General features: G+C 40.1%; 1 protein-coding gene across 4 annotated transcripts in view; it reads left to right on the top strand.

Annotated features, from left to right (window-relative positions):
* AFG2A (AAA ATPase AFG2A) overlaps nt 1–26,192 on the top strand; it is a 269,455-nt gene that overhangs the window by 3,297 nt on the left and 239,966 nt on the right. For all 4 annotated transcript variants that reach the window (XM_074993342.1, XM_074993343.1, XM_074993344.1 and 1 more), the window contains exons 4-9: nt 5,694–5,752; nt 6,937–7,569; nt 9,433–9,562; nt 10,293–10,349; nt 11,497–11,620; nt 15,771–16,026. In XM_074993342.1, the coding sequence (XP_074849443.1) occupies nt 5,694–5,752; nt 6,937–7,569; nt 9,433–9,562; nt 10,293–10,349; nt 11,497–11,620; nt 15,771–16,026 (1,259 nt within the window). The remainder of the gene's footprint in view (nt 1–5,693; nt 5,753–6,936; nt 7,570–9,432; nt 9,563–10,292; nt 10,350–11,496; nt 11,621–15,770; nt 16,027–26,192) is intronic.

The raw sequence follows: 26,192 nt of genomic DNA, 5'->3' as shown, positions 1-26,192 counted from the left end.
TGCATGACTGGTATATCAGAGTATGCTGTCTCCCTGTCGGGTCAGCCTGTGTCTGATGGGGTGGACTTAGCCCCCACGCCCACTAGAGGAGGCCAGAGGCCTTGATGCACCCCAGCGAGGAGCAGGTAAACGGCCTTCCAGGAAGGATAGAGTGGCCCACTAGAGGAGGCCAGAGGCCTTGATGCACCCCAGCGAGGAGCAGGTAAACGGCCTTCCAGGAAGGATAGAGTGGCTGTCTCAGTGGCAGCCAATCAGGGCCCAGCAGACCGTTATAAAAGAAGCTGCTGGGCTGGGGCCAGGCAGTTCCATTCAGGAGCTTGACCCAGGTAGATGCCTATGCTGCCTGGGAGCTGAGCAGCACTTGGAAGTTTCCAAGTGAGTGCTGAGCTTTGATCTGGGCAAGACTCAGGATCAGTGTCTGGAGACTGGCCACAAACCTGGTAAAGGAGTTGACAGCACCCAGCCCTCAGGACTCAGAAGACAGTGGTCAAGATGGCACGGGGTACACTCAGACACACGCTCAAGAATGAGCTGACTCTGTTACAGTGTCCTTGAGGGCAATTTCCCTGAAGCTTTCCGGGAGTCCTTCTTGGGAACCAAAGAGCTGCTGTCTGCTTTTTCCCAGCTACAGTCTGGTACTTTCTGTTTTAAGACCTTTGTACCACCCTTGACATTATTCACTGGGCCAGCCCTCCCATCCCTATGCCAGGGGCTTTATACACCTTCTCACAATTTAAGGGTAATCCAAATGGAAAAATAAAATCATAAAGGGAAGTATCTCAAGATAATAAGAAATAGGCGATAGCAGGGTTTTATATGTTTGTTAGTTTTTTTGACGTCATACCTCCTTTAGAAACAAAAGTTGTGCGATGTTGGTTCAGACAATTCTTTGTGACTATGAGATCAAAACAAACATTTAAAATTTGGTTTCAGGTCATTTGAAGGATGAGTCTGGTCTCTGCTTGAAAGAGATGCTGTCATTACTTGTGTTGTAAATGTTGTAGTTAAGAGTCTGATGCTGGATAGTCCTTGCTTATTGAGTAGTCCCACTGAGGCCAATAGAAGTATTTATGTGAGTGTGGAGTATTCACATTGAGAAGGGTGAAATAATTATAAAATTATAACTTCCTTTTAAAAATGTAAACTTTCTCTGTCTAAGTTAGTGTAGCTTTTGCATTTGGTTAGGTAGACTCCAGTCTTTTGATTTTGTATAATTTTCACAGCTGTCTGCTCTCTCAGAAGAATATAGGCTCAAACCAATGGTTCATCTAGTCCTGTATCCTATCTTGTACATTAGCCAGAGGAAAAAAGGACATGAATCCCTTAAAAGACAGTTAAGGAATAATCAACCTATAGTTCAAGCTTCTTTCTAACCTCATCAGTTAATGCTTGGTTTAAGCCTTGGTAGGTGTTGCTATCTCATAAATCAAACATGGGTATATGTGTATAAGAATGCACTTCTCTACAGGGCCACTGTTTGCAGCCCAGTCAGGAAAGGACCTTCCACTTTCCTTTCACTTGCTGCTGCTGCCTGTCTCCTGTAAAGCTGAGTTCCCAGATCTGCATTGCATGTGGAATGCAGAGGCAGGAATGTGACCCTGAGGAGCTCCAGGTGGCAGTAACAGTGTTCCAACTTCCAGCTTTTATTCACATTCTTGGTGTGACACTGGGAGATGAACCCAGGTTAAAGGGGCATGGGAAGGGTAAAAAAAGAATGTCTGTCTCTACCAGTGTTGTGAGATTTAACAGTTTTACCTTGACTCCTGGAATGTTTGACATTGTTTCAAAACTGAGCTCCTGGTTTCAAGAGATTGTGGGGTTGAGGGGCAGAGTTTGTAGCACTTGCAAACTGTGGTGAGAAAGTTGAAAATGTAAACCCTAAAGACTCAGACACAGGAAAGCAAAAGAAAAGAACTCAACACTGGTAATTATATTTTAAAACCTCATGAGTTTAGCTCAGTCTGATTATTTTGTGGCACTGACTCATGGTGTGTGCATACTTGGGGTTGCCAATATTACTAAGCTAACACATAAAATCAACTCTTTGAGGAATTCTTTTTCTACCACCAGTTCTGTCTGGGACACGTTAGACACAGGGTAGAATGATGGGTGCAAAACTCATGAACAGGGGACAGATATGGGGTGATGGATCTGGGACCAGAATGGATGAGTTGGAGAGGAAAAGTGTGGAAGAGATGGTGCAAGGGAAAGGGCTAGGAGGCCACGGAAAGAGAGTGTGCTTGAGAGGCAGTTAGGAGGCACCTGGCAGTGGTATTTGGGAATGAAACAGGAGAAGTTGTTAGATCCAAGGTGTTTGAGGGGAGAATGGTGATGGGGCAAAAGAAGAAATTGTGAGGAATGACCTTCCCATCAGACAGAAAGAAGAATGGATGACTGCCATTTTTGAGAGCAGTTTGTTAGATTTCACTTTGAAATTTTCAACTTGCAACTTAGACAAAGAGGAGGAGTAGGAACACCAAAACTAACGCAGGTTGAACCTCTCTAGTGCAGCACCCTTGGGACCTGTCTGGTATAAACAGGAGAATTTGCTAAACCATGGGAGGTCACTGTTGTCTAGCAGCATTACCAACATTTCCACTGCTCACTGGGCTCTTAGAAGACATCTGGGGGTAAACTTACAGCTAAATAACAGCACAGAACCCTGAGAGCCAGGACTGGTGGCTATAAATAAATTTTGTGGGACCAAAAGAAACTTGGCCACATGCAATATAAGTGGACATCCAGCTAAATTAAAATCATGGTGGGCCTCATATGGTGCCAGGCTACCGAAATATAATCTGTCGGCTTTAAATTCATGAAGGTGGTTGATTTTATTTTATTTTTTAAATTTTCTGATTTTTATTGCGCTGTGTAATGATTCTGTATCTTGCAGTGCTGACAGTACTCCACTGATACGACATGTGGCTTGGTGGGGAATGTCAGTCCAAACATAGCTATTTTCGTTTTTTAAAGATTCCTGAAATACTAGTTTTTATTAATTATATTAATGTTTGTAAACTATATTACTATACATAATTAGGCCAGTTATCCGATTCTAATTGTTCTAAGTGGCTTTGCTGTATATTTCACATGCTCCTGTTACTAACACCATATATAGTACACTTGCTTTTCTTTTCTCTTAATGAGCAAAAAACACATAATTACCATTTTAAGCTTCAGCAAAATAAAGAAAATTGAAAGTTTTCCTAGTCTTAGGTGGTGGAAAATATTCATTTAATTTAAACCCTCCCCCTGAAAGGAAGGTGTTTTTAAATAACGTGAATAAAATAAACATAGTTTGTAAACCTTTTTTATGTGAATACTGTACAGCATAGGTTGTTGTGTTTTCTAGACTAGTATTTCTTTAAAAGAGCACTGTCAGTGGAATTGATCGTACAGTAAGGTCTCAGAGTGCACGACCCCACTCTTATGTGTCTGACCCTGATTCCACCCACCGGCCCTGTTTAAACCACCTGCAAATGGCTCTGGTTCAAGCCGCCCCTGCTGCCCTTGGGGCTCCAGCGCAAGCACCCTGCCGGCTCGCAAGCCACCCTCCCCCACCCTGTGTGGCTCCGGCATGACCCCCTGTTGGCTCACAAGCTGCCTGCTTGCCTGCCTGACTGCTTGCCCTCCCACCCACCCTATGCAGCTCAGATGTGACCCCCCTGCCGGCTCACAAGCTGCCCGCCTGCCCGCGCAGCTCCGGCGTGACCCCCCGATGGCTCACAGATGTGACCCCCCTGCCCGCCCACCCGCCCGTCTCCCCACGTGGCTCCTGTGCAACCTGCCGCCCCCCCCCCCCCCCCCCCCGCAGGCTCACAAGCTGAACGCCCGCCCGCCCGCCTCCCTGTCCCTCCGTCTCCCCGCTGGCTCGCCACCCAGGCATGGCTCCGGTTCCGGCTCAACTCCCCACCCCCCCACTCAGCTCCCTCACCACCTGTGCTTAACTCCACCCCTGAACCCCCTGCAGCCCTAACCCACCCCAGGCTTAGCTCACCTCCCCCCCACACCTCCCACAGCCCCAACCCGCTGCCAGGCTTAACCCTCCCCAACTGCCCGCACCAGCCCAGTACTTATCTTTCAGCTGCTTCCCTGGCTGCAGAACATGTGTTCTGCTGGGGAAAAAGCCAGACCCCCAACTTGTGCAAAATCCAGGTTTACACGAGGGCATGTGGAACGGAACCCTTGTATGCTCTGAGACCTTACTGTAGTTTCTAAAATACTCTGTTAAATAAATACTCTTTCAGAAACTTTTCCGAATCAGAAAGCTGAAATTTTTCCAAATATTGAGTTTTCCTCTCCACTATGTTTTGTTCCAATGCTGATCTTTTAGAATTATTCCATTAATGAACACAGCATGTAAAGAAAGGAATGGTAGACTGGATCCTAAAGTCACTCAAATTGCTATTGGCCTTAACGCTATTATTTCTTATAAGACTGACAGATTTATTAAATAAAGTGCAAAGGTAGTCCATCCTCCTGTTTTCTTAAACTTGTACAATTATGTACTCTAAATAACTGCAAGTCATACTTAGGTATGTAAAGACAATTAAATACATAGGTGTTTGCTGCATTAGGGTCAAAAATTGTATGGTAACTTGAAGTTTCTCAAAAGTGTTCTACATGTCTTTTCCTAGCATTTTCAGTAAAGATATTTTTATTGATTTATATTTATTTATTTATTTATACTTGTTAAGTAAAAATATTTAGGGAACTTTTTCTGATTAGTAGATTTTGAACTCCCTCTGTTGACCATAATTTTAGTTGCAGTTTCTGTATCGATTGGGTCTTTTTGTTTTGTTTTGTTTAAAAGTTTTGATTTATTATGTTTGGGAAGCATCTTTACTTTTTCCATTGACACTAAAAAGTACAATTAGTAATGATCATCGATAGCTATTTCAAGGGTTTAAGTGTAAATGTCACAGAAGTGTAAAAATTATTTAACATGGTGATGGAACAAGGTAAAATTATGAATGAAAAGGAGAAAAAGAAAATTTAGGCTAATAAGGGAAAACATTCTAAAAGTGTGATCTTTTAGACAGTGAATGATCTTGAAAAGTAAATGGTTTAAGATTCCTTGTTTAAAACTGGATGGCATGAAATAAAGTACAAGATAATATACCCAAAACCTTGTAGAGACAGAGTAAAGGGTGAGGTGCTCAGAATGGCAAATCTTCACATTTGTGCTTACATTTGCAAATGAATGTATTGCCTGTGAAATCAATAGATTACTAATTTATGAACGTTTATGTGCAGGCCTGAGGTATAAAGTGACATCTTTTTGAATTATTTACTGTTTTAGTAAATGTAGTAGCTACCCTAAGTGTAAGGGAGAACAGTAGTCATTTAGGAGAGATATGTATCTCATGCATGTCATCTTAAGGAGTGATAAATCTTGACTAGTGTTGTTGTAAATATAGTATTTTATATGAAAAAATCCAAAGAAATGTTAACATTTAAAATGGTCCTTAGCTTTAGAGCATTTGTTGTATTTATGACTAGACCAAAATGAGTCAAATAGAACAAAGTGTAAATTTGCCCATTAGCTTCTTCTGTTTGCAGAGTTAAATTATATTATATGCCCCAAAAGTTACTATTAATGTGAATGTATCAAGAGTTATCTGTATTACATACTTTATTCTGGCTTTAAAATTACTAGGGGATTGTAAAATTGTTTTTCATCACAACCACAGGGACAAAGATGCCAGTGTTAATGTTGAAGAATTATCTGTCTGTCTTTTGAGAAATCTAGGTAAGTGGTTTGTGGGTTTTTTTTTCTATTTTAAATATTCATTTTAGTAGACAAGCAGGCTTTTGAGTGTAAATAACTGTCACCACTGTCTTCATCAAAGGCTTATGCCAAAATAACTTTGCCTCTTTAACACTTCATCTTAGGATTTTGCAAACTTCTTAAAATTTTTAGTGACCTATTCATTCTGGAAGACATCACTTCACTATGATATAAATCAAATAATAATATGATTTCATAAGACAGTTTTCAGTCCATCGCATACCTCCTCTCAATTCATTCTGGTTTGATTTAGAAGTCATACTTGGTCTTCTGCATTTTAATATGATGCACTTCCAACACTTCTTTTATAAGGAGACAGAATTAAGTACTCTGCCATGAGGTCAAATATAATTTTTAGGGTATCCGTATTTATACATTCAGTTTAAAACCCTGAGCCTCCCATCACCTGGGACAAAACTGATGCTCTTTGTTTTGCAGATACCCAGGAGTGAGTTATAATTTCCTATCCCTGCTATTATTACATAGCTGAAAAAAGTTTAGTCCGTCTACTCAAAGGAAAAGCAATGGATTATATTCGATCAGTAAATTAACAGTGGTATTGCCAAAACCTAAAGTTGAAAAATAAATTAGATTGGATTAAAATTGGCAGTTAAAAATAAATGTGGGTTTGTTTTTATATGCCTTCTGGTTTTTGAGCTTTTAGGTTGCAGTTGGGGCACATTTTCAAGCTGTTTTATGCAGCCATGAGTGCTAACATCTTTTTAAGAAAGAGCTGAGATTCTCACACGAGAGCACAGATCCCAGCTCTTGGAGTCAAAGTAAAATCAAAATATCTCTTTAGTCAGTGGACACTAATAAACACAAGATTTTCTGTTTCTAGCAAAAGTAGTTCCTCAAGCTGTAACATCTTACGAGCTCCAAAATGTAATGTGTATCCAGAAATGTGTCAGTGGCCAGACATTCGGAATATTTATCTTTGTATAGATGGCTGTGTTTGAAGGGATCATTTTAGATGTATGTTCTTCTTTTATCACCTTGCTGTCTAAGACAATTAATTTGTGACATCTGCATTGTAGCTTTACTGATAAACATATTTTCTAATTTAATTATATTTGAAAACTTATTGCTGGAAATTTAGATGAATATGTATTTTTTTATCTGTTATAAATTTAATCTTGTTCTAGATGGGAAGATAGTTTTGCCAGGCAACCTTTTGCATCTCACTTTCTATGGCAGACCTTGCAACTTGATGGTGACAAGGGTGAAGGGAACAGATGGAGCCCTACTAAAAATGCAGAGCAGCACTGTTTTCAGTGAAACACAAGAGCGAGTCCTTGAGAAGACTGCCTTGGAGACCAGTGCTCTAAATTTGTCCTTCCAGCTCAGAAAATTGGACATAGAAGACAACCAGCAGGGAGCAGCAACCAGCACTCCATGCAGACTGATGGCTCAAAGTTCACCAGTTACTTCAAGTGCTGCAGAGATAGTGGGTGAACCGGATTATGGCCAGACACACGAATTCTGTGATGAGGAGAATGTCACAGTCTTTGGTGGTTCCGAATCAATCGGAGATGAAGACAGCATGCGATTGCTACCCACTGGCAAAAATGGAGCAAAATGCAGTTTAGATACATTTTACTTCATTTCTTCAAGAACTAGAATCAATTTCATTGAAAATCGGACCACTGCAATGGAAGAAAATGACTGTAAACATAATGTTACTTACGACATGATAGGTGGTTTAAGCAGCCAGCTGAAAACTATTAGAGAAACAATTGAACTGCCCCTGAAGCAACCTGAATTGTTTAAGAGTTACGGTACGACGAAGAGTTGGTTTTCTTCATCTGTTACAATGTTTTTCTTTCATTTACCACTTTTTTCACCCATATTAATAAGCCATTCTATGTGAAACGCATGCTCCTTCTTTGTGTGATACAATTAGATGTACTTTGGTTCTGAACTAAACTCTTACAATCATCTTTACAGTTATTCCTTTTTAAAAAACCAGATGTTTAGAAGTTAAGGACCATGCCTTAGAAAGAAGAGTTGGAGAAGCTATAGTTACCCAAAAGAACTCATGACAAGCAGCAAGGAGTTGGTCAGTCAATTGAAATATACATTGAATTCAATTAAAAAAGTGTATTCAATTTAAAGATTGCCTCCTCCATTAAATTCTACTTTTTATCTCCTCCCCTTCCTTTTTAGTTCCTTCTGACACAGGTTTTCTGCAAATTATAGGAAGGAGTGCAGTGCAGTTCACCCATGTTATCCCTGTGAATAAGAAAGGATTCACTGGTTTAAAAATAAAAAATATGTATTTAGATATTTTTATATATTAAATCACAGTACTTGGGACATGGTGAAACAAGATGAGACAAAGCATTTGAGAGGGAACAATAATAATTCTCCATTTGCAGCACATATTAGATGATCTTAATAGGTGTTTTCCAAACCATAATTTCTAAGAAAAGTTAAGGTTCTGGCAAGCTTTTCTGGAAAGAGAATACCTGGGAACAGGAAAGCAGTCTGGCTGCTATTCTTGCAGGTATTTGAGGTAAACCCTGTATACTGCTTTGCCCATAAATCACTCTAAGGTGATGTAAATATCTAGGTTTCCACCTTCAGAATTATTCTGTCAATAGTTGTCTTTCAGTGGAGTTTTTAACCCACAAATCAGTGTGTGCTCTGAGATCCATGTGCTCTTTGGATGTGTGGTATGGGCTGAAATTATTCATTGCTTCTCCACCTTGCCTGTCCCCTCTGGTGGGAGGTGGGTTGGAAGAACAGAGGGACAATCCACATAACCCAGTGGTGGGTTTGTCAGTCTATATCTTGCCTCTGGTTTTCTCTGCGATGATTCCATGGAGAATGTCCATCCATGCTCTGTCCACAGAGCCCAACCCTCAAGATAACTTCCTATGCCACTAGGGGATTTCATGTGTCAGGGACGAGGAAGGGATGATGCTGCAAAGCCAACAGCATACCAAAGGTAAGTTCTGGGTAATCAGCATCTCCTCTGCTGGCATCAGAAGAGATGATCAAGTAGCACAAATGTTCCATACACTCTTTCCTTCACACTGACAAGCACCAGTTTTGCTTGCATATGTACTCCTAGGAATTGGACTCTGTTTCAATACAAACTTCATAGTTCTCAGGAAATCTATTTCATTAGAGTGGCTGAAATTTCTCTTGAGTTTTAACTACACAGGGACACATCTTGTTTTACCAGTATCCCTAACAGACAACCTTAGTGCTCATCAGTAGCTGTCATCTATCCCAAGTCTCCTACTGTTTTCTCGTAGAGGCACATTCATTGTTATATTTGGCATTTCCAGTCTTTTTGTAAAATTATTTAGGAGGGGGTATCAGTAATGAATTGGGGTGGTTTTGTTGGGCTGGAGGTTTGTATAGGCAGTTTTGTAGGAATCTTTAGTGACATAATAAAGATATTAATACTAGGCTTTGAACCAGAGCTATTTGAATGGGATTATTGGGGAAATATAACATTTTGTAATACTTTGCTCATTTTAAATAGAATGTATGTCTATATTTCTCAAATAGAAGCATGCAAAATAAAGAAATGTGTAATGTAGACATGTGCTATAGACTGGTGGAGCATGGTGATTTGACTTGATCACAACTGCCTTAAGAAAAAGTAATACTTTCCCCTCTGTTTACAGGAATTCCACCTCCGAGAGGGGTGCTACTGTATGGCCCTCCAGGTACTGGGAAGACAATGATTGCCAGAGCTGTTGCAAATGAAGTTGGAGCCCATGTTTCAGTTATTAATGGTCCTGAAATTCTAAGCAAGTAAGTTCAACTAATTTATTACATGAGTAACTTGGAGACACTGGGCCAAATTCTGCACTGACTTTTACCTATTGGAGTTGCACTGTGTGAAAATACATAGAAATGGGTTCAGTACATATGTCCAAGTCTCAGAAGTTCATGGGGAAGGGATTACAGTGTTCATTGTTTTCGAGTGAAAATTATAGTTGTCACTTCCCAGTGAAATAAAGTAACAGAAGGCTGTTATTTTTCATTCCTTTGAGGAAGAATCCTAACTTGTACAGTGCAGAGGGGTGTGTATAAATGGGAAGAAAAGGCAATAATATGATAAGTAATTAAAAAGTTAATTAAACTGTATCTGTATGACAGTTGTTCTGTTCAACAAGGAAAAGGACTGCTTTTTTAAAGCCCAGTAAAAATGAAGGGGTTAAGCTATAAATGAGAATTTGTCCTAGCAGAATTGGTGCAGTTAGGGAAAAACTATAATCTCTATGGCCTAGATGAAGATAAAAATCTTCCTTCTAATTTTTGGTAGCTATAGATCGGTCATTTTTATAATTGTATACATTTTAACTTAATATCTTATCCTAGTGGAAATGCAAATTTAAGAGAACCTTTATGACAAGCCACACATTCTCTGGGATGCTTTGAAGGTTTGAATGCCACCTTGTGGAAATGCAAGGAACAAGAATCTGGCCTCAACTTGCTAAATAATAAAAGTTCTTTTACTAAAATATTTTGATTGTTTCAGGTTTTATGGTGAGACCGAATCACGATTACGACAGATATTTGCTGACGCCTCTCAACGGTACATGCCTTTTAAATCAGTCTCTTTTTACATACATGTGATACTGATTTTGACATTGTGTAAAGAAAAGCTTACGAGGGCCTCTGGATTGTAATATTTTTCCTGCAGAAATATTTCAAATGTAGATAAGTTTATTTATATATATCTTGGCCCAAAGGAATTAATGAAGTTCTATTCTACAGTTCTTGTGATTTTGGTCACTTTTACCAATGAAGTGTCATTTCAAGAGGTTGTTCCATAGTACTCCAACCAATTAGCACGTATCCTAATTAAATATAAAATTCTCATCCTAGGTTGTGTTAGAACTCAAAATTCTCTTATGCAGTGGAAAGAAACACAAGTCAGATAGATTGGATCCAGATACAAACTTTATTTACTTTACTTCCAACGGTGTTTAGATGCAAATATTTAGTTTGGGCTGACTGCTAATTTCCAATGCAAATATTCTGCCATTTGAGCCAAAAGAGACATGCATTTAGCATAAACCAGAGAAGCCCATCTTCCATTTTATCCATATTTCATCATAGAAACAGGATGGTAGAAAGTTTTCACTGACATTAGTGAGCAGAAGAACAAAAATCTTGTTAGAACCTTTCAGAATTTTAATACCGTGTTTTCTGAAAAACTGATTGGAATGGATGTGAAAGTTATTACTATGGGCAAGTAGCAAGCATTTTTAATCACTATCTGAACCATATGTGATTGTACCTCTAGGGCCAAATTTTGTACTAAAATATTCTCAATCAAGTTTAACAAGTAGAATTATAAATTAAATTTATTTGGAGGGCCAAATTCAAGTGAGGACAGGGGCAAGAAATAACCCAGGTTGATTTTCAGGTCCCAGGTTGAGTTTTCTGGGACAGCAGCTAGAAAAGCCATCTTTTTACTTGTAAACAGAGTAAGTTCAGTATAGAATCTGAGACACGATAAACATGGTATTACATAATGAAATTATTTTACATCACTTATTGGAGCAGAAACATACTTCTGCCCTAACGTGTCAATCACTTAAGAGATTTGGGTACCCTTTAATTTTCATGGACATTGGGTGGCCATATCTGTTAGTTTTGAAAATCACAACCTAAAGGTGTTTAAATGCTACCATGTATGATTAGCAGATAAGTTGCTTTTATTTTTTTTCTTTCAGTCGTCCATCAATTATATTTATTGATGAGCTGGATGCACTCTGCCCAACGAGAGATGGGGCTCAGAATGAAGTAGAAAAAAGAGTTGTAGCTTCATTGCTAACACTGATGGATGGTATTGGATCGGTAAGTAAAGTATATTGATACAATTTAGTGTATTAAGGGAAAGAACTGAATAAACTGTTTTGTATTACTGTCAGGGCCTCATAAGATGAATCAGAAGCAACTTCTGATTGCAGTCTGATAATGCTTATTAAATTTAAAGGAAAAGGAAGAGGAGGTGTTTCTCTAACTATAAGGTTAATACTATGAAGGTAGTTCCCTTTGGTAAATTACATTTACTTTAACACTATATTATTGCAACACTTCATAGAAATTAAACTGTTGTCATACATGTGTGTATTTGATGTTCAGAGACATTTTTTAACTGCAAAAGAAAAAGGTGTATAGCTTCTTCCACTTGTTTCTGTCCTTCCCCACCTCCCACGTTTGTGATTTTATTTTTTGGAGATTAATTTAAAATGCCAGAGGCATCTTTTTAGTAAGTCAAAATAGATACCAGCTTATTCTGAAATGAAATGACAATATTGTTGGTAGAGATGGTGTGTGTATCTTGTTGTGTGGCTTGGATTGCTAAGGGATCCAAAATTCACATTAAGGTAACCTTTCAGTTTCCATACTAAATTTTTAGACATTTATTGAAAGCCCATTTTAATCACAGAATCATAGAACACTGGGACTGGAAGGGACCTCGAGAGTCCATTGAGTCCAGCTCCCTGCCCCAATGGCAGGACCAAATACTGTCTAAACCATCCCTGATAGACATCTATCTAACCTGTTCTTAAATATCTCCAGCGACGGAGATTCCACAACCTCCCTTGGCGATTTATTCCATTGTTTGACCACCCTGACAGTTAGGAAATTTTTCCTAATGTGTGACCTAACCCTCACTTGTTTAAGTCCATTGCCTCTTGTTCTATCCTCAGAGGCCAAGAAGAACAAGTTTTCTCGCTCCTCCTTATGACACCCTTTTAGATACCTGAAAACAGCTATCATGTCTCCCCTCAATCTTCTCTTTTCCAAACTAAACAAGCCCAATTCTTTCAGCCTTTCTTCATAGGTCATGTTCTCTAGACCTTTAATCATTCTTGTCGCTCTTTTCTGGACCCTCTCTAATTTCTCCACATCTTTCTTGAACTGCAGTGCCCAGACCTGGACACAGTACTCCAGCTGAGGCCTTAGTCAAAGGTCATCTTAGTCAAACAAGTCTTTCCATTGACTCAAACTTTGGATTGGGCCTATAAATTCTGTTAATTCCTGGTCTGCTGTTGCCTAATTGTCAACAGGATGGCGGGCTGAGAGGTCTGTGTATGTTTGTCCACAGAATTACAAGCAAGGTATATAAACTAGAGGCCCTGTTGTAGCTCCACTTTCAAGCGGAAGTTGGTCTTGAAGAAAGTTCTAGACAGAAACTTGTAATACGCATCCAAAGTGTATGGGCCGGGCCCCACGCTGGCTGGCAGAAGGGCTCAAGCTGGAGCTGGCATAAAGTGGGGGAGCTCCCTTAGGGAACTGAGCCAGGCCCCAATCTGGGTGGGGCAGGAGCTGTCACAGTGCAGGGGGGCTCCATCGGTGTGCTGGGCCAAGCCCCGTGCTGGCCGGGGGAGGTGCTGGCTCAAGTTTTTAGGGAGCTCTGTATATGGCTGTAGGGAGAGGATATTTCTAATCAGTTAAAGACATAATCTCTTTGGGACAACTCTACACTTTCACATCTTTCTCTTTAACAAAAAATAGCATTATTTAGATCTTCTATAGAGCTGTTCATCTACAGAGCTGAAAACACCTTATAAAAGAGAGTGAGTGTTCTCATCCCCGCTTTTCAGGTGGGGAAACTGAAGGAAGGAAAGGTGAAGAGAGTTTAGCAAGGCTGCTCAGCAATGTTGAGAGTGTGTGGCTAAAACAAAGGTCTTACTATTTCAAGTCCAGTACCTTGTTTACTGCATGGTTTTGCTGCCAACTTCATAGACTTGTAGCTAAGATTGGAAGGAATCATCATGATCATCTAGACTGATTTCCTGCACATTGCAGGCCACAGAATCTCACCCAAAGACTCCTGTAATTTACCCCAGATCTCTGGCTGAGTTACTGGAGTCCTCAAATAATGATTGAAAGATCTCGGGTGATTCCTGGAAAGAACAAATGTTTAGACACACACCACTAAATCAGAACCTTTTCCAAGAGGAAGACCATTTTTGCTGTCTGGAAATATATAATTAGAGAGTGGGCCCTACATATTTGGAGTGGGTAGCCTTTTCTTTTGCAGCCCAGAAACCAGATCTCAGCCTTCTCAGGCCTGTTCCAAATTAATCGTAGCATGATGGTTATCTTAAGGAATGGTACTGTATTGGAAGAAGATGGTTTCTTCACCTGGTGGACTTGAAATACCTTTAAAGAGAGAGGTCATTTCCCTTTTGTCTGGTGTTACTTAATTTAGGAATTTCTATTCCTGTTCTCCCCTTCACTGCCTTCCCCAAGAGTATCACCTTAGCTTTTATATTTTTGGCCACTTGAAACAAAAAGGAGGAAAATGTCATTTATTATAATTGCTAATGCAATATTGTTAGCTTCTCAAAATACCGGAGTTTCAAACACATCCTTTTTACCTCTTTGTTTTTTAGTTTTTGCTATATCTTTGGAGAAGAATACTCATAGTAATAAACATTTGTGAACATTTGAGGGTGGGGGAGCTACTGGCTCTTAATGGGTGAACCAGGTTATTGATTAAAAAATTCTCTTTGGAAAATCTACTTGCTATTTTACATTGACCGGAAAGTGCATATTTATACACTCTCTGGCTACGTCTACACGTGCCCCAAACTTCGAAATGGCCACACAAATGGCCATTTTGAAGTTTACTAATGAAGCTCTGAAATGCATATTCAGCGCTTCGTTAGCATGCGGGCAGCCGCGGCACTTCGAAATTGACACGCCTCCCCGCCGCACGTCTCGTCCAGACGGGGCTCCTTTTCGAAAGGACCCCGCCTACTTCGAAGTCCCCTTATTCCACCATGAGCTGATGGGAATAAGGGGACTTCGAAGTAGGCGGAGTCCTTTCAAAAAGGAGCCCCATCTGGACGAGACGCGCGGCGGGGAGGCGTGTTAATTTCAAAGTGCCGCGGCTGCCCGCATGCTAACGAAGCGCTGAATATGCATTTCAGCACTTCATTAGTAAACTTCGAAATGGCCATTTGTGTGGCCATTTCGAAGTCTGGGGCATTTGTAGACACGGCCTCTGTGGCCTAGTCTTGCTACAGATTTCTTTTGTTTGCTCTGGACAGTTTGAATTTCTATATGCTGTCCCTCTATTTGATTGTCTGAGTGCTTTCATCAAAGTAAAGGCTGCCATCTCAGGTGCTCTGAGGTGGCAAGGACTGTAATATCATACTTCGATGCCTGGCTTATATGAGCCTGAATGTTAAACCTGACTCAGGGAGCAACAGTCAAGATTTTGTACAAATTTGAAGTCCTTCTCTCTTAACTGAGAAGATGAATCTATCTGGGAGCTAGAGTAGTTGTGAGTAAAGAAGGAGTTAAAGAAGGTCATTGATTTTACGTCCAAGATGAGGTTAAAGGAGATGAATCCATTGTAGTTGATTTAAGTGTTTGCCTCTGTTAAATGGGAACAGCTGGTCATGATTTTTCTTGGAATAATTTTCCAAAGGAAAATTCAGTTTCTGCAAAACTGAAATTTTTGTGAGAATTTTGTTTGCAACAATTTTTTGATTTTTCTTTAGGAAAAAACGTAGCTTTCTTTTTGAAAATTTGAGTCATGATCTGAATAAAAAAGCTTTATATTAGTACAGCAAATTGGAATAAAGCACTTGCTCATTTCTGAATTGAAAATTATTCACAACTCTACATCCTGCAAAAAACTAAGGTATTTGGGACAAAAACGCATGTTGAAATACAAGAATTTCCAGTGAACTTATGCATAGCTGTAATGAGAACAATGCTGTTGGGAGCTACTTGATACTGTGGGGTTGTTTCCTGTCTTGGACGTTCCTGCGCATAATGATTTGTCCTCTGATGAGTTGGAAAGTGCTAAACATTTATTATTACTTACTTACTTTTTGACGCTAGAAATAACTATTTGCTTTCTGAAGGAATGCGTAATTGTTGAGGAAAAATAGACAAAGGGAGGTTGAAGTATGTGTAAATTGTGTTGTCTTTAACACCCTTTTAAAATCTGTTTTTCTGTTTGTTTTGTGTCATGTAGGAAGATAGTGAAGGGCAGCTTTTGGTTCTTGGTGCTACAAACCGTCCACATGCACTCGATGCAGCATTGCGTAGACCTGGGCGTTTTGACAAAGAGATAGAAATCGGGGTCCCCAATGCCCAGGACCGAGCAGATATCCTCAGAAAACTTCTTCGTAAGGTTCCTCATCTCTTGGCAACAACAGAGGTGCTGCAGCTGGCTGATAGTACCCATGGCTATGTGGGAGCAGACCTGGCAGCCTTGTGCAAAGAAGCAGGTGAGGTATACTTCGAATCCCATTGTGAGATCATTTTCTCAAAAAATCCATGGGTCTGCAAATAGTACAAACAGTACCTCTGACCTAAAACAGTGAAATCTTTTCTTTGTCTTCATATTTTTGTAAAGTTTTGTAATAAAAGCCACAGACTGGGATACTTAATGGGGTTGATAATGCGATCTGGAGCCTTTTGCTTTCCTGACAATAATTAGATGCTATCACAGGCTGCTTGAGAGCAAAAGGTGTCGTCATCTCATGACTATACCCTTGTGTCTATTCTCAGCCCCCATCTTTTGTGAGCTGGTCAAGTTCTAAGTGGCTTTAAGACTGAAATAGTTTCTCTCCACTAGAGGGGCCATGTCTACACTAGCAAGTTCTTTCAAAATATTTTTCAAAAGAAGGGGCTCTTTCAAAATACTCAGCGGAATGTCTACACACAACAAGCATTCTTTTGAAATTAAATTGAAAGAACGTGGTGCTCTTTTTGAAAGAGTTTTTCCATTCCCATTTCTTGAAGAGTGCTTTCTTTCAAAAGCAAACGTGTAGATGTTCCGTGGGCCCTTTTTTTCAAAAGAGCAGTCCTCATAGGCCCTGATATGTCAATCCCTGGCCCACTCTTTGGAAAGAGCGGGAGCTGTGTGAATACTCTTTTGAAAGAGCAGATCGCTCTTTAGATCCACTTTTTTGTGTGTGGACTTACTCTTTCAAAAGAAGTTCTTTTGGAAGAGATCTTCCAGAAGAGCTTCTCTTGAAAGATCTGTGCAGTGCAGACATAGCCAAAGTGAGCAATATGAAGAATATTGGCGTGCTGCTGTCCTAGCCAGAAGTGTTCTGTAATCAAATGAAGAGCCTCCAAGCCTTTAAAAGCCTCTGTTTTTTTTGTTTTCTTTTTAATAATTTAAAAATAGCTTATGAGAATCCCCCTGTCATCTTTGCTTATTTTAGTAAACTCTTTCATATCTGGCATGCTATCATCCACAATGCTCAAATAACCAGCATTTTAACCATAAGTAAATTTTAGTTACGTTTTCCTTAAGTATAGTGTGGTGAAAGTAAATAAAAATAAATACAGCAAATGCACTGTAAGGTTACAGTATATAATACTGCTGTTGTTGGTAAATAAATACTCTGCTTACACTTTTGTTTGTTTCTTAATATCTGATCTTGTTTTTCTTTAGTGTTATTCATTGATAGGTCCATCTCTGTATTATTCAGAATATTTGAATATGCAGCAACCTCCTGGTCCCAAGGCTGCTCGATGTGAAAGAGTTTAGTGTATATTAAAAAGTCTCTTTTAAGCTGTTGGTTAGTAAATTGATTAACTGCTGGTGAACGGATTACGATTATTTCCAAGCCACCATGCTCTTTTCTCAGGAAGAAAAATTGTGAGGCACCGGGAGAGTTATCCTCACAATGTACTCTGGTTTGATAAACTAGGGAATGTTTAAAAGTGGATCTATTTTATTTTTAATGAAAAATGATAGAAACTTTCAGTTTTTCATTTTGCAAAAACAATAATTTATAACAAACTGACTTGAGAGTTCTTTGCTTCATTATGGCTGGAACATGACTTTTGTATTGTATTTTCACCCTTACATTCAACATTTCAGTACTTTTAGCACTGGAACACAGCACTGGATTCTATCTTACCCAAGCATTATAAACCTATTAAGATTGCAGAATTGTTGTTATGGGTGATGATACATGATCTGTAAGAAAGATCTGTACTTGATCATCAGAGTGTATGGGGTTGTCTGTCAAATATTTATCTGATGATATATGCACAGATTAAATGGAGAAGATAAATATGGACATTTGGTGTCATTTTAACAGAGTCATTGTGCAGGCTGTAACCATGTGTTAAGCTCTGTTGTAAGATAGCAATCATTTTTAAAACAAAAAGCCTCATAATTTTTTTCCCTATTCTGATTCGAGAAATCTCTGAGACCCCTGCTCTGTGGACATTGAGGTCAATAAATAGTTCAAAAGTGTTTCAACCCAGTTTCTGTTTGTGCACATGCTGTTTTTCTCTAGACCATGGGCACTTAATTTTACCCTTCTTTAAAGGATGATATCCTGCTCCATTTGGATCTATGGATGGAATGTATGACATAAAAGCAAAGTATCTTAGTTATTATGCATACCTGTACACCTTTGTTGTTTGTATTGCAGTGGTACAGGTTGACCCTCTATAGTTTGGCACTCTCTTGTCCAGCAACATCCATAATGATTTTAGTTAGCTGGATGTCCAGTTCTCATGGGTGTGGCCAAGTTTCCCATGGTTCCATAAAGTTTGTTTACAGCCACCAGTCCTGGCTCTCAGTGTTTTGTACTGTTATTTAGCTGCAGTTTATCCCTAAATGTTTTTTAGGAGCCTAGTAAGCAGTGGAAGTGTTGGTAACATGCTAGACGATATTGACCTCCCATGGTTTGGCACCAGTAAGGTCTCATGGGTGCCAAACTAGGGAGTTTCAACCCATAATGCAAATCAAAACTGGGGGCCTTGTTGTTCTGGCTAGACTCTTCACAAACACACGGACTACATCTACACTACAGCCGTCCTTTAAAAGAAGTTCTTCTGGAAGATCTCTTCCGAAAAAAATGATTTTCAAAGGTCATGTCCACACACAAACATATGGATTGAAAAACAGGTCTGCTCTTTGGATAGAAAGCATCCACAGAGCCCCCACTCTTTCAGAAGAATGGGCCAGGGATTGAAAAATCCAGCATCTTGGGGGACTGCTCTTTTGAAAAACGGGTCCCCGGGGCATCTACACACTTCTTTTTCTGAAATAATATTTTGGAAAAATGCACTCTTCCTCGCCTAGGAGAAGAAGAGGGCCTCCGGAAAATGTGCTGCATTCTTCCGATTTACTATAGAATAAAATGCATTTTGTGTGTAGACATTCCACAGGATTTTTCGAAAGAGCCCTGGCTTTTTCGAAAATACTGGCTAGTGTAGATGTAGCCACAGCTAGAGGCAGTTCTTGGCCTGAAGGGCTTATGGTCCAAATAGAGAAGACAGATAAGGATAAAAGTACAACAGGGATGCAGTGACTTGCTCAGCAGGTTACTGGTAGATTTTTGGAATAGAATCCAAAAGATCAGACTCCATGATATAGTTAGTTTCACATGGTAAACTGTTCCCTGTGTCTGTCTTATGTTTGAATATGATTCTCAGATTTACGGATAGAAACATGTGCCAAGTTTTTTTTTCCAGAAAAATTATCACTGAATCGCTGTTACAATGCTACTTGTAAACTGTTATCCTAGACTGACCTCTGCTGGAGGGAGATATAGTCTCGCCATTGATGCTGTATGCTGGCTAATTGTATTTTACTTCCTCAAAATTTTTTTAAAAGAAATGATGTTTTGGCTTCAGGATTTACAGAAAAGGATTTTTAAAATATCGTTATATGCTGTATAAAGATTTTGTTAGCAACAGTGTTTTTTTTTTCCCCCGATGGCAAATGAATCTCTTTCAAATGTGTACTTTGCAAACAAAAGTCATGAAGCATCTCTTTCTGCACCTTGTAAACTACCTGGCATATTCATCATAGATGCATAGAAATGAGAGATGGAAAGAAGCTGCTTACACAGTATAGCCAGTCCTTTTTCAGTGATGAATTCTTTCGTCTAGTACATTTTCTAGTGTGGTGTTCTTGCCTTATTTTGAAGTCTTAAGCAATGTGTTTGCATCCATTTCCCTTAGGAGACTATTCATAGCCTAATACATCTCACCATTCAGGAGTTGTCCTGACATTTAGCCCAAGTTTTCGTAGGTTAGTGTTGTCCCATTAGTTATGTCCTTGCAAAACACATTAACTCTCCCTCCATGGTGTTTACGCACTTCAGATGTTTGTACACTGTCGTCATATCCCCCCATCACCTCATTCATTACTTAACCAAACTGTAAATATTTAGCTCTTTTAATCTTTTCTCATAAATAAGTCCTTCCAGCTTCCTTATAACGTTTTGTTGTTGTTCTCTGAATTCTCTTGTTTCTCTCAAACCTTTTGGTAATGTGGTGCTCTGAACTGAACTGAGTATTTTGTGTACATTACAGCACAAAAAGCTGCGTAAACATGAAGTTAAGATTACTGAATGCATTGCCCAATAATTCAAACAGTTTAAAAATCAGAGAATCCTCCGTTAAGGTTCTTTCACATTTCTAGAAGTAAGTGCTGTTTTCAGTCAGTACACTTGTGTGTGAGTACAAATAAAAAAGAAGTAACCTGACCACCAAAATATAAATTAGATTTTTGGTACATAATAGAAGAGTACAAGCTTTCCTATCCAGCATCCCTGGGGAACAAGGAGTGCCAGATAATAAAAGGTGCTGGTTGTTTGTTTGAGCTGGGGCCTATCGCAGCTCTGCTCTGTGACACCACCCCCCCCTCCTCCATTCTGGTTGTGCAGTTGGCAGCCTGCTTAACATTCCAGTTAGTTGAACGTGCTGGTTTGTCCAAGTGCCGGATAACCGGGCTTTCACGGTATTTGTTATTTGTACTGAGACATTACATCAAGGCTCCAGTTAAGAATCAGGGTTTGGTATGTTAGGAAATAGTGACTGATATATTAGTTATTTGGTAGATAATTAACTTTTTGCTCATTATTTAAATCAATCTATATTAGGATGGCAATTGGGATTTAATTAAACACACACCACAATGTATAACATTCATTTTTGTTAAACAGAGTAAGTCTTTTCTACAGTACATGACTTATTGTGCCATATTTATAAAGTGTGACCTCAAAGTTTAGATCTTTTTCCTCTCATTCTTTCTAAAAGGAGCATTTAACTCAGTATTTGATAGAGGCTCATGGATTTAGCATATTTTACTTTTTATTTATTTAGCCAAAGAAATGATAAGTTTAGGCCTTAACATTTTGGATTAAATTCAGATTTCATTTTAAATGGGTTTATTTGAAAAAGGAGTAATTTAATCTTGTAAAAAATTCAATTTAAATTTTTAAACATCTTTTTTTGCAAAAATTGGGACTTCTATTCACCCCTTCTCCATGTTATGGGAAAAAACCAACAAATATCAGTAGGCTTACAATAAAATTGTGGGACGTGGCATTACTGTGACTGGTTATCTCAGCTCTTCTTAGCCCTAATTGTTGCGCACAGACCATGTTAGAAGGCAGGCAAGTATTATGCATCCATTTTACCAATGAGGTAACTAAGGGCTTGTGTATACTGTCCTGCTCTGTGAACTTTGGGGATCTGAATTGCAGAACACACCAAAATTTTACTCTCCAACTGCCTCTTGCAGATGCTGATGGTGCGAACTCAACGGTACCTAGTTTGCGTTAGTCTAGCTTTCTTTCAAAAAGGATTATGTTAATACTAACTGTGTCTTGTAGTGCATGCCAGCGGTGGTCCACATGAGTCAATCAGAAGTACAGCATTTTGGCATGTTCTGTAATTCACATCCTCTTGTGGTCTGCACAGCAGCACTGTGTAGACCTCCTGAGAGGTTACACGAGTTTGCTTTGGCAAAGCTAGGACTAGAGTAGGTCTATAATATTGCAAGTCTCATTCCCTTAGGTTAGGCATCTGTCCTTTTGTAATAAATATGTCTGATCTACGCGCTTGGTTTTTTTAGCTGTAATCGCTACATGCTCCCCCCACCTGCTCCCCCTGAGAGCCAAAAAAAGAAACCAGGATTCCTGACTGACAGAGTTGCTATGTGGCTGTTGTTTCCAACCTGTGATTTGTGGACCCCCAGGATATCTGTATTTCTGAAGGGGCCTGCCCCTCCATTCAACATGTGTTAGGCCTCCACAAATTAAAAAAAAAAAAAAAAAAAAGGGACTGCAAATTGAAAAGCACCGTTCTACTGTCTCACAATTAGTTGTGTAAGCCATGAGCATGTGTTGCACCCTCCTCTAATAGATGAGTTAATACATGAAAAACTTGCATTTGTTTTAGTGGTGACCAAGGTTTCAAGGAGCCTCATGTAGCAGATCCCCGTGGATTTCAGTGGAGCTCTGTCATCTCAGTGGTGCATCTGCACAGAGCTTTTTGCAGGATTCAGGCCTAATTCTGAACCCAGTTAAAGCCCTGATTTTAGAGCTAGAGGAGGCTTGTGTCCTCAATTGCTTAGGAGATTACCTTTCTAACATGGCCAGCTGCGTTTTAAAGCGTTTTATCTCAAACGGACATGCTGTTTTGAAAATACACTGTGAGATATTCTTGCATGTAATGTGTGTTTGTATTCTCCTGGGATCACACTGCCACTCTCATTAATTGACCACACAGTCTTTTATTAATTCCCTAAAAATTTATAATGGTTTTAAATTAACAACAAAGACAAGTGCTGCAGTTTTTTGGAAAACACATGAAATGTTAATTATGTAGCAGGGACATGAATGATATAAACTGTGCTGAATGTTAGAAGATGCTTAGCAACAAAGGTTTCCAAATATAGCAGTTTATAATAAACGTACCCTTCTATGGTTGTCTGTAGCATTTCAGAGGGGTGAATATAAATATAGCTTGATTTCTTCAAGAAGTGGATTCAGTCACATTGTTCACAGTGAAAGGAAGTATTTGCTTTGTTGTGTTTAGAATTTATTGTGAACATCCTTGTGCATTGCACATGATTTCAGTGTGCTGATATAAGACACTTGAATCCTGATAAGATAGCCTCATCAAGAAAGGAAGAACAAATGCCCTTGTTTAAAAGGTGGGTTTCTTGAAATAACATCTAATTGGCTGCAGTACCTTCTGCTGTAAGCTTGAGCCTTTTCTGAGGTAAAAGCCCTAATTTTGTTTTGTAGCTGAAAGATTTATAAATACAGCAGTTTCTATAATAGCACATGCAGACTAGTGTTGCTTTGTGTAGTTGAGGGGTTATATAGGTTCACTCGAAGTGAGCTTGACTATACTATTTCCTGAAATGTTGCAGAACCAAGAAACTGGGTCAGAGTCTCAGTGGTGTAACTTGCATAGCTCTGCTGAAGCCAGTTGAGTTTACACCAGCTGAGGAGGTTGCCTTTTGTTTTTAAATAAAACATTATTTTCAGAAGAATGTAGTTTAGGAACTGTACTGCTCAGTTCTCTCATCTATTTAAATTGTAGTGAACAATTCACTTACAATGTAGAGTCCTTAGTATTTAATTTATGGTAGCAAAGTGAGCATGCCATTGTATTATTTGAGAGGTCTGTCTGTAGCATTTTTTTTGCCAGGCCGATGAAGATTTCAGGTGTTAACTCTTTGCATTATCATCCCTTGGCCTAAACTGACTTAAATCCCATCTGCCCTTCCCTTCATCCTCTCCAGAAGAACCTGACTCTTGTCTGACTTGCTCATATCCTCAACATTAGTGTGAATGAACAATATCGTTTCAGTTTTTATTACTGCACAGGGAAGTCCTATGCACCTGAGACTAAGGCACGTCCTTGTTTAAAGGATCTTTTGTTTGTCTTGGCATTTGTAACCCTCAGGTTGACTGTCTAAAGGAGCTGCCTTGCCCACTGTGCTGATGAAATTGACAGTTAAGGTATAGCTTGTGGATCCCCATCCACATCTTTCTCGTTTGCTACCTACCGGACTGGGGGTGAGGAAAGTCTGGGCTTTGCCCTGCTTTGGGGTTGTGGGGGGCAGGGGCTAGGGGTTTCTGCCAAGTGGATTAGTGCCTGGTGAAAATGGGGAGGGCAATTTAAAGCAAGGTTTCCCAAACTGGGGAGCCATGCCCGCCCCCCCACCCCCCGGAGGCGTGAAGAAATCCCAGGGAGGGTGTGAGGTGACCCAGCCTCCTCCATCATTCTTCCCACCTGAAGAAAGAGCTGGCCTTTGCTTCTGGCTTTCAGCCCCTGCCATTTTACATGGATGACCTGGTGCAGTTGCTATGAAAAGCAGGCAGCTGGCGAAGACCCACATGGAGCTAGCTGCCTCTTGCAAAGGTGAATGAGTGTGAGTTGGGAGATGGGGTGGGGGGCGGGAAGGAGGAGGATGGGATTGGCTGGGGGTGTCTGGCTCAGGTGAGGGGGATGCGGATGGTGTAAGAGTCGGGGGGCGGGGCTGGTGGTGTCTGGCTTTGTGGGATGGGAGGGTCTCAGGTGGGCAGCTCTTGGGGCTTGTGGATTTCAGGCGGCTGGCCGGCTCCTGGGAATCTCAGTGCGTGGGCAGCTGGCCCTGGCATCGCAGGGTTCAAGCAGCTTAGGCTGACGTCTGGCCCCAGCAGCGCAGGGCTGGGGTGGATGGCCTTGGCAGCATGGGGTTTGGGAGGGCAGCTCAGGCTGGTGGACAGGCAGCTGGTTCTGGCAGTGTGGGGCTCAGGCAGGTGGTGGGCAGGCAGGTGGCTGGCCAAGGTGGTTGGAGGGTGGGCAGGTGTCTGGTCCTGGCAGCGCAGGTCTCAGGTGGGCAGTTGGCTGTCATGGTCAGCTCTGGCGGCTGGCAGGGGGCTTAGGTAGCTAGCCAGGTGGGGCTGCAGCAGGCGCCTGCAAGGGGCCAAGAAGAATTATTTGTGCTTATTTTTTATTTTAAATAACATTTTATATCAAGTTTGTGTGTTTATTTTAAATTATGAATTGAATTTTTTTTAAAAGAGGGGGTTGAATGATGGAAAAGAAGAGGTGGGGGGCGTGAGGGTTTTTCAAAGATCAAAAGGGGGGCGTGACGCTGAAAAGTTTGGGAACCAATGATTTACAGGCTTGCCCCGCCTTCCAATAGGTTTAGTCCTTTTCCTCCTCTCCCTCCCCTTTGCCCTCAGTAGCCTCTCCCTGCAACTCCCAGGTATTAGATCCTCCAAGAGAGGTAGTGGCAAAGAGCTGGGTACTATAGGGAGGGGCCTCTGATTCACTACTGTGGTGAGAGGCAGCAGCAAAAGTATTGGCTTTTCCTGAAACCTCCAGCTCTTTGCTGCCTCTCCACACAACCGCAAGTCCTACCTTGCCTGTTCCAGCTTCTGTTGTGCCGAGAGGGGGCCCTGACGAGCCTCTGTCTTCTACTCAACAGATAGGAGAAGCCCCTAGGTACATTCCGTCTGATAAACATTCTGCAAGTGCAAATCCATTATCACTGAGTAGCGTAGCCACTTGCCATGTACTGAGATGGTCATGCAAGCAAGTGGAAATCTCACAAACCTGTTTATGTTGACAGTGGTTATGGACCATTTTTTCCAGCCTTCCATGGAGTCAGGTGCTCAAAAACAAAACTAAATCTGTACAAAACACTATCATGCAAAAATGGCAGAACATGGATTTTCTGAACCTTAAGTAATGAAATCCAGATATGATCTAGGGTACAACTACACATTTATTTTTTGAATTTTCTAATAACTGAGGCCCCGAAAATATTTCTCTCCTGTCTTTTACTGTCTTTCCCTTTCCTCTCCACTCCACTTCCAACCTCTCCATCTGAATGTACATTTCTGCAGGGTCGATAGTCATTTTATACACACGGTATGATTTTTTGCTTCAATAATATTTTATGCAGACATTAATTTTTTGGGTAATGATATCAAGTGAATCCTGTTATCTTAATGGCTCATGAGGTTTTTTAAATCGCTGTAATGTCATGTACTTTCTAAATGAAATTGCTAGCCACAGATCTTTCTTTAAAGTGAAACAAATAACATGTATTTTTGCTTGGTTTTAAGGATGCTAATTCAGATTGATTGCTTCTATGAAGAAACATTTACTTCTGAATTTTAAAGTGTGGCTAGAGGGAGCACATTTACAGCTGGATGGAATGTGTCAACCTTATATTTGTCTGTGGAATCACTTGTTTTGTTTTTCCATTTTCCCCTCACCCTGCTTTTTTAATTAATATCTTGTGGAACAGAGGAACAGTCAGAAATATTTCCAGAATTACTGATTAGTTGAAACAGCTTTTGTTTGTTTTCCAAGATATTTTTAATGAAAAAAAATATGAGCCAGATTTTGACATCTTTGCTCTTGATGAATATGACCATAAGCAGATAGTAAGCATTTGGGTTAGGGACTTCCTAGCACATTAAGCTTTTCTGTGATTTAAAAAAAAAAATTATACCACAAAGGCTCCATTGATTTTGTGGGATCACTCTTGGAGTAAGATGGCAGCGAATATGGCCAATAGTATGAGAACCTGGCCCACTGTACATAGTGGCAGATTTCAGATGATAAATACTCTACTGTAGACAAAATCTGTCCTCTTTAAGGCAGTGAATAAAGT

This window comes from Carettochelys insculpta, chromosome 4 (genome assembly GCF_033958435.1).
Source record: "Carettochelys insculpta isolate YL-2023 chromosome 4, ASM3395843v1, whole genome shotgun sequence".
Taxonomy (NCBI): domain Eukaryota; kingdom Metazoa; phylum Chordata; order Testudines; family Carettochelyidae; genus Carettochelys; species Carettochelys insculpta.
Note: the sequence above shows the minus strand (reverse complement) of the source record. Positions and strands in the feature narration are given on the sequence as shown.